This window comes from Daktulosphaira vitifoliae, unplaced genomic scaffold (assembly GCF_025091365.1).
Source record: "Daktulosphaira vitifoliae isolate Bord-2020 unplaced genomic scaffold, ASM2509136v1 Scaffold_3, whole genome shotgun sequence".
Classification (NCBI taxonomy): domain Eukaryota; kingdom Metazoa; phylum Arthropoda; class Insecta; order Hemiptera; family Phylloxeridae; genus Daktulosphaira; species Daktulosphaira vitifoliae.
The window spans coordinates 37,822,691-37,832,117 of NW_026099574.1; the positions used below are offsets into that span (position 1 = coordinate 37,822,691).

The following is a 9,427-nucleotide window of genomic DNA, read 5'->3' on the forward strand; positions in this document are numbered from 1 at the left end:
TTAAGTTAATTACACAGAATAAGGAATAAATTTATCATATCAACGATACAATATCAAAGAATAGGGCGTACATAAGCATGACAAACCCAATGCATGTGTAAAAATGTACAATACATTCAAGGTGATATACATCAGGCCCACTTTGGCCGCATTAGAGGAACTGTCAGCTCATGTAAAGGGGGATAATTGAGGAAGAAAAACATTAAATAGGATTGACCAATAAATATTAGATCGACCCGTAGTTAAAATATGGTCAGTTAACCNTAGATCGACCCGTAGTTAAAATATGGTCAGTTAACCAAATAGAATAGAATAAAAATAAACTTGTAAAATTTGTACACTGTGCGAATATACAAACAAAATAATACCACATTACATATTAGGTACGATGTCCAACTTTTGAGTTGATACAGTAATGTTGTTGGTGCTACAGCTATAGCAAAGCTAATTAATATGAATTTTACTCCATTTATGATTTGACATTCGCCATAATGAAAAAATTAAAGCTTTAACAGCAACCGTAAAAGACTAAGATTGACAATTCTTTTAAACATCATAAAACGTGATTTTTTAATTTCCCAAGCCGGTTTGTTATCACATGATAGAGGGTAGTGGACAGTGTAATCTTAGTATTAGTTGTCCGTTGACAGACGTTTATTAGATGTGGTATTATTTAGGATAAGGAATCACAGGTAGTAAAACAATTTACTTTTCTTTATACACTTTATATCACTTTTTATACAGAATTATGTTCTTTATATGATACGAAACATTTGTGCTTCCGTTGGGTCTTGATAAATCTGATCTCCATTCATAACTAACATTAAATAAGTTAATTAAATGTATGCTGCCATTTGAAAAAGTATACCTTATAATGTATGTTAATCCCTTAAGAGATTAAAATAAAAAATAATATATGATTAAAAAATTAATAAAAACGTATACCTCATTGCGATAAAAAAAACTCAATTTTATTTTTCTATTAATTAAGTGGTTCATAATAAATGAATCGCGTTATTTACAGGATGATTTCTTAGTTACGCCTCATGNCTTATAAAATATAATTACTTTTTCCAAATTTTGATGTTTTATTGGTTTTGATCAAGTCTCCTGAAAACATTAGATTATAATGTGCAATGAAAAAGTTAATAAAACATTTTGAAGATAAAAATTTAGAAAATTTTAAGTAAATACATTTGGTTTTCCTATATTGATTGATAATAAGAAGTGGACTACACTTCATTTTCACTAAAAAAAAGATTTATAGTAAAAATTCATTAAATTTATTTTATATTCATAACATTAAAATAACTGACAACTATATGTTTTTGCACAGTCCTTAAAAGATAATCTCTATAAACCTCTTTCATTTTCAAGCATCATTAAAGCTGAAACCTTTACTATCCTTGAAACTATAAAATCCATTTTCTTTATCAATCAAAACAAAATTTCATCCTAAGTGATTTAATGCATACAGTAATGTCATTTGCAAATATTCTCACCAAAAATTATCTTTCTCGTATCATTCAAAACATAATACTAAAAAAAAGAACCTTTAAACTCATATGTTACATTTAGATTTACTAGGTAATGAACTAGCTGTTAAACTTGTAGCAACAGCAGCAGAGTCATTTGACATAGAAATATACTATCGTATAACATACGAAGATGACACTCGAGCCCTCAAAATAATGTAGCTCACCCTTGTTTAAACGAATAGAAAAACAAAAAAATAACAAATTGCTACGAATTTAAATATTTACTCAAAAAAGGTCGGAACCAAACTGAATAGACACGAAGAGACCATAATATTACAAAAATACGCATTGACCACACTAGACTGATGCACTTAATGTACAATGAACCCGAAAACATTTGCAAAACATGCCAATGTAAACTCTCCATTAATCATATTTTTCTTTATTGTCCTATTTACCTACAAGACAAATCAAAACCAAATTATAAACTTCCTCAACTGTGCCGGTGCTAGATTTTGCGGGACCCAACTCATAAACGTTTTACATATTTTAGTAAAAGAAACCTTCTTTTGCTTTTCATATACACAACCTCTTATTTTTCCTCGTCTTTATTCCAACTACTTGGCGTTGACCACTCTTATCCTAAGCCTCCACTTGACACAACCTCCTACATCATCTACGACCATATCAAGCGTCCACATATCATATTCAATAACATACCTGTATCTGTTTTTTGGTCTTCTTCTTTCAACATTCATTTCCATAACTGTTCTTACAGCCTTTCATGTACACATATGAGTCATTTTAAAGCGCGTGGATTTAAGGTCAGTGCATTGGTGACTTAACTTTTACACTAGTCGTGTTTCTCAAGATCACAGAACTCGAGGCATTAGTTTAAATCATATTTAGAGACTAGTACACATAATAAAACTTTTTTTTCTTTTACTATATAATAACCAACAATAATTTAAATATATAGTAGGCTAAAGAGTTTTTGTTTGAATCAAATAAATAAATTAAAATTTGAATGTTTTATCAATTTTCAAGAATTTAATGATGTGTGTATATCATTAAAATAATTGAAAATATAAAAATTCATGACAGTAGTAAAATGTTTAAGCTCTGCATAGTTGTCTGAAATCAAAATTAAATTGTCCATACCTAAATTTTTAAAAATGTTCTTTTATTATACGATTCTCTTTATACGTAACCTGCTTAAATTAAATATACAGTATTAAGATTTCTTTAATATATCGAGTGATTTGAATGAAAAAAAACGGCAACATAGTGGGTCGCAACAGAATATGGACATGGCACAGTTGTGACAAGTATATATGATACCTGACAGTAATTAAAATCTGTATCATAAGAAACGCTTCTATGCAAATCTGTAAATAGTGTTTAATTTTAAGAAATTAGTGGATTATTCCAAAAGAAAAATTAAATGCTATTTCTTTCATTATTCCTAATTAGTAATACTATGGTTAATGAATATTATATATAATAAATATTTATTATAGCAATTAAATATAGTATGACAGTGATATTTAATAATTTATTATTGTAATTTTTACGGAGAAAATATAAAAATTATAAAGTAGTTATTTTTATGGCAAACGTGTATAAATTTGAAGGGCTTGATACAAAATTTTTTAGAAGATAATTTGTTGTTAATCATGAATAAATGATCTACAAGGAATTTTNAATATAAAAATTATAAAGTAGTTATTTTTATGGCAAACGTGTATAAAATTGAAGGGCTTGATACAAAATTTTTTAGAAGATAATTTGTTGTTAATCATGAATAAATGATCTACAAGGAATTTTAGTCAAAAATGTATTTTCTTGAACAGTTTTTTGTGCTGATTTCAAATCCGCAATAAGATTTTATAAATCTCCATTAATTTTTGATATTATTACTAATTAGTTAAAAACGAGTATTTACATATAAAAAAATAACCAACAAAATATAGGTTAAAATGAAATTCAATAACACAACAATAAACGAAACCCTAGGTGAAACTAGACACAGAATATTTCTGAATACCAGTATATTATACAGAGTGATTAAAATCTGATAAGACACTCATTTTCTCAAAAAATATTGAGAATTTTAAATTTTATTATAGAGAATAAATATCAAGTTCAAAAAACTCTACAATAAAATGCAGTCAAACCATTATTTTTTTCATCCCTTCAAGGATAAAAACTCTTATTTATAATTTTTTAAATAGGAACCCTTATTTTTAACTTTATAATATGATAGAAAAAAAACCCAGCACAGGGGGTCGCGGCACAGTGGTGACGTGGCATAGTTGATTCAAGTATAATGATATCTGACAGTGATTAAAATCACTATCAAAAATAAACGCTTCGATGCAAATCTTTAGATAGTGTTTAATTTTAAAAAAATTGGTGTTTTATTCCAAAAGCTACTNTCATTTTACTGTATTAAATACAGTAGTCATTATTTTTATTTGCTGATGCTTAAACCAAATTTTATTGATCAAGTTATGACAGGTAAATTAGCTATAAAAATTTACTACGCAATAAATGAGTGATAACAATAATAGATTCAAATCGGGTTTTTGGTGTATTATTAATTTCTAAGTCTATAGTTTTGTAAGACTAAAGGATCTAACAAAAATACCGGTTGCACTGCCATCGATATTATGAAACGTTATAAATGACAATATTTATTTTGGAGTCAAAATCTTTAAACAATTATAAAACGTGAACGCTTGTTCGGATAAAAAAAATTATAAGAACAAAATTGTTTGTAATTTTTTTTTCTATCATATAATGTAATCAAAAATAGTGGTTCCCATTTAAAAAAATTATAAATAAACATTTTTATCGCTGAAGGGATAAAAAAAAAAAATTTAACTTTATATTATTGTAGAGTTTTATAAACTTAATCATTTTTCTTTTTACAAAATTTTAAATTCTCAATAGTTTCTGAGAAAATAAGTGTCTTACCAGATTTCGATCACTCTGTAGAATATTATATAACTATACGGAATATATTTCTGAATAATTCAACTGTAGCATCTATTTAAACACCAATTATATTGTTACATAGAAATTATTATTAAGACTTTTATTTAAATGATTTATTACAATGAAAATACATAAAAATGGTGTTGGATTTTCATACCCCGAGCTTATATGACCGTTTTATATTCAACACAGCTATCGTACATTACATGAATAAGTAGCTAAAATAAACTATTTTAGCTAGTACAAAAGTACAAGTCGCTTTTCTTAACTTTGAGTAAGCAAAATAAGTTTAAATTTATATTTAATGTAAATTAAATTCATGTAACTTTTATAAAAATTGGTAGACTCATTACTATAGCAAACTATTGTAAGATATTTTAAAATAAAAAAAAAATATATAATTTCAACACAAAAATAAAATGTTTTCTAACTACGGTATCCATTTACATATAGAAGAGGTCGTCAGGATAAAAAATTTTTTTTATTTAAAGTACATAAAATAATTTTTAATTTAACATATATTTAAAGGATACAGTATTTCCGGTACATACTCAAAAATTAAGTTGAAAAATTTGCTATTTTGAATCATCCCCTGTAGGCAGGTAAAGGGTCAGATTTACTAACAAATGGTTTTACTATTTTTTCGAGTAAGTTTTAGTATATATTTACCTACATTTTTATGCACGGAAAGTTTATCAAATCTACCAAAATACTTATATAGAGTGTTTAGTAAGCAAGGAAACGGGTTTCTAGTGTTTTTATTGTTTATAATAGTTAACCTGTTTTTTTATTTACTGAACAGCCTGTATATTTTATTATTATATAAAAAAATAATTCTTTATTCTATAAATAAAATTGTTATTTTTGTATATTATTTGACCATTAACCATACTTTTTCGTTATATTCAGAAATGTAGTTTTTAATAAGACATTTAAAATTGTATAAAGTATACATATTTGTCTAAAATATCTAAAAGAATGTTCTTACAATTATTCATATATTTATTATTAATAACAATTTTATGGCGACTACAAAAACTTTCAGTGGAACACAATTTTTAGTAAATTAAAAATAATGTTTTACTTTAATTACCAATCTTCAAATCCCTTAAAATTGAAAATTGATAATACATTTAAAATCATCAGCAGTTTCGAAAACATATTGTCATATACCTACTATATAAAATATTTTATTTCTATTATTAAATTTAATATAAGCGACCAATTTAACATACAGCAAGGAAAATTTAAATATTTTATTGTTTTTAATCTGAATTTATAAATTAATACAATTTAATTTTGATTAATTTAAGCATAAAATATTTATAAGAAAATATCAAAGAAAAATATTTACCTGAAAGTTCAGTTGATAAAAAAATAACAAAGAGTAATAGAACAAAATTTTTTTTGAACATTTTGAAAGTAAAAAATAAAATGTTGTATGAAAATTATAATTTTTTTCAAAATAATATGTTTGGATTTGTACAAAATAAGGTAATTTAAAGTACGAATAAAAGCCAAAATTAAGTTCATTTTATAGGAATTTTTAATATTTCAGATGTTTTATTTAGGTTACTGATGATGACAGTATGATAACTAAAATAATTAATTNTTTTTTTTTTATTAATTTTGATGTCTGTTTTCACCGTGAAGACAAAATAAAGCACATTTTTTTTTTAATATTAAAGTGATAACAGAAAAATAAACTAGAAAAAGTGGTAACAGACAAAAAAAAACACATATCATAGTAAAACGAATACCTTCTCAGCTTCGCAACGAAGCTAAAAATTGTAAAAATGTCGAAAATTAGTGATTTTTAAATTTGTAATTTTTTTGGAGATTTCTCCATTACGGGAAACGAGAAAAAATTTTAAAATTTTTAAGGATAATATCTTCGACTAGATACGATTTGTGATCTTTTGACGTATCGCTGAAAGAAATCGATTTGTCGAGAGCTGAAAAAAAACACATCATTGTAAAATTAAAAACTTCTCAGCTTCGCATCGAACTAACATACATTTAAAAAAATGATGTATTGGACCTATTTATATGGTGTCATTACTCCTGATACTCATTTTAAATACGCTATTGACCAAATTATCGTATTCATATATTTTTTACAGTTTGTGTTTTCACTGTAATTTATATATGAATAACATACATGTTTCAAGCTTGTGTTTTTCTTGCTGTGCTTTAGCATCGCACAATGGTTCAAAACAAATATTTATCAAATCTACTATTTTTTTAAATTGATTTTTTTAATTTATTTTTTGTGCAATCATTTTTTGATACGCATTTCTGAAGCTAAATATAAAGTTACCAATAATAAATTTAGCCCCTTTGGCTCAATAATAATTAATAAAATAAACAATTTTTAATTAACAAAAAGAAATGGATAGAATAGGTAGGCCTGTAATAAACATAAAAACTGATAGAATGGAATAGAAACTGTGTAGGAAATGCTGGTGTTGAACAAAGAAAAATTATAGATATTTTTTTCTCAAGATATACCAATCCAGTTGGTATTAACCAACCTAATGGTTGTAAAACAAAAAAAAAATATTAGTATTAAATAGTATTTTATATTTTACGCATTAATAATTTGTAATCTAAGTTATTTACTTATTTTGTATTGAACAATTTTAAATGAAGTTATATATATATTGAATATATCATTAGTATATTTTAAATATGTTATATATTGATACAGCTGCATCAATTTTTATGTGATTCAAATTTCAATGTTGGTTATTATTTTTATATTTATTACCTCAATACCGCAAATTTGTTTTTTATTGTTCATAATTGTTTTTCTTTTTTTAATATTCATTAATTTCTTACTAAGCATGTTATTAATACTTTATTTTTATAATAAACATATTTATACATGTAATAAATACTTTTATTATTACTCACTTGAACCAATAACCTGATATAGTTCTCAAAACAATATTAATTTGTCGAATATTAAATTGGATTGTTGAAAAATGGAAAAAATTAAATGTTTTAATATGAAATATTGTTTCATATATGATTTAATTAAAACATCAACCATACAAAAACATTATTGTATTATTGAATTTTATATTTTCTTCAATTTCTAAGATTTAGTAAAATCACTAAGATTATGAATATTTTTTCATAATTATTTAATATTTTTTCTTAATGATAAGTGTACCTGTTGCAGTCGGTATCATAATGTTAATTTTTATTATTATCCTGTAGCGGTATAATCAATTTATTATTAATTTATTTTATTTTAGTACATCACTATAAGCTTTTAAGCAATTTGTAAGAATTAGTGAATAAAGGATAAAGGTTATGTCATTTATAGCAATTATTTATTTTATTGATAGCATCTCTAAACCGATATTTTAGATACTTCATATATTGAATATTAAAAACAACCCAACACAGTGGGAATGTGACATAGTTGGCACTAGTATAGATGATATACAGGGTGTTCAGTAAGTCAGGAAACGGGTTTCTATTGTTCTCATTGTTACAAACAATGAGAACAATAGAAACCCGTTTCCTGACTTACTGAACACCCTGTATATCATCTATACTAGTGCCAACTATGTCACATTCCCACTGTGTTGGGTTGTTTTTAATATTCAATATATGAAGTATCTAAAATATCGGTTTAGAGATGCTATCAATAAAATAAATAATTGCTATAAATGACATAACCTTTATCCTTTATTCACTAATTCTTACAAATTGCTTAAAAGCTTATAGTGATGTACTAAAATAAAATAAATTAATAATAAATTGATTATACCGCTACAGGATAATAATAAAAATTAACATTATGATACCGACTGCAACAGGTACACTTATCATTAAGAAAAAATATTAAATAATTATGAAAAAATATTCATAATCTTAGTGATTTTACTAAATCTTAGAAATTGAAGAAAATATAAAATTCAATAATACAATAATGTTTTTGTATGGTTGATGTTTTAATTAAATCATATATGAAACAATATTTCATATTAAAACATTTAATTTTTTCCATTTTTCAACAATCCAATTTAATATTCGACAAATTAATATTGTTTTGAGAACTATATCAGGTTATTGGTTCAAGTGAGTAATAATAAAAGTATTTATTACATGTATAAATATGTTTATTATAAAAATAAAGTATTAATAACATGCTTAGTAAGAAATTAATGAATATTAAAAAAAGAAAAACAATTATGAACAATAAAAAACAAATTTGCGGTATTGAGGTAATAAATATAAAAATAATAACCAACATTGAAATTTGAATCACATAAAAATTGATGCAGCTGTATCAATATATAACATATTTAAAATATACTAATGATATATTCAATATATATATAACTTCATTTAAAATTGTTCAATACAAAATAAGTAAATAACTTAGATTACAAATTATTAATGCGTAAAATATAAAATACTATTTAATACTAATATTTTTTTTTTGTTTTACAACCATTAGGTTGGTTAATACCAACTGGATTGGTATATCTTGAGAAAAAAATATCTATAATTTTTCTTTGTTCAACACCAGCATTTCCTACACAGTTTCTATTCCATTCTATCAGTTTTTATGTTTATTACAGGCCTACCTATTCTATCCATTTCTTTTTGTTAATTAAAAATTGTTTATTTTATTAATTATTATTGAGCCAAAGGGGCTAAATTTATTATTGGTAACTTTATATTTAGCTTCAGAAATGCGTATCAAAAAATGATTGCACAAAAAATAAATTAAAAAAATCAATTTAAAAAAATAGTAGATTTGATAAATATTTGTTTTGAACCATTGTGCGATGCTAAAGCACAGCAAGAAAAACACAAGCTTGAAACATGTATGTTATTCATATATAAATTACAGTGAAAACACAAACTGTAAAAAATATATGAATACGATAATTTGGTCAATAGCGTATTTAAAATGAGTATCAGGA

At 24.5% G+C, this 9,427-nt stretch overlaps 1 protein-coding gene across 2 annotated transcripts in view; it reads right to left on the bottom strand.

The window, feature by feature from the left end:
- The window catches only part of LOC126901561 (uncharacterized), an 18,739-nt gene extending 12,748 nt beyond the window's left edge, over positions 1 to 5,991 (bottom strand). For both annotated transcript variants that reach the window (XM_050678105.1, XM_050678104.1), the window contains exons 1-2: positions 5,833 to 5,991; positions 1,069 to 1,110 (exon numbers count right to left, since the gene is read on the bottom strand). In XM_050678105.1, the coding sequence (XP_050534062.1) occupies positions 1,069 to 1,110; positions 5,833 to 5,893 (103 nt within the window). In that variant the 5' untranslated portion in view covers positions 5,894 to 5,991. The remainder of the gene's footprint in view (positions 1 to 1,068; positions 1,111 to 5,832) is intronic.
- Positions 5,992 to 9,427: the final 3,436 nt, after the last annotated feature.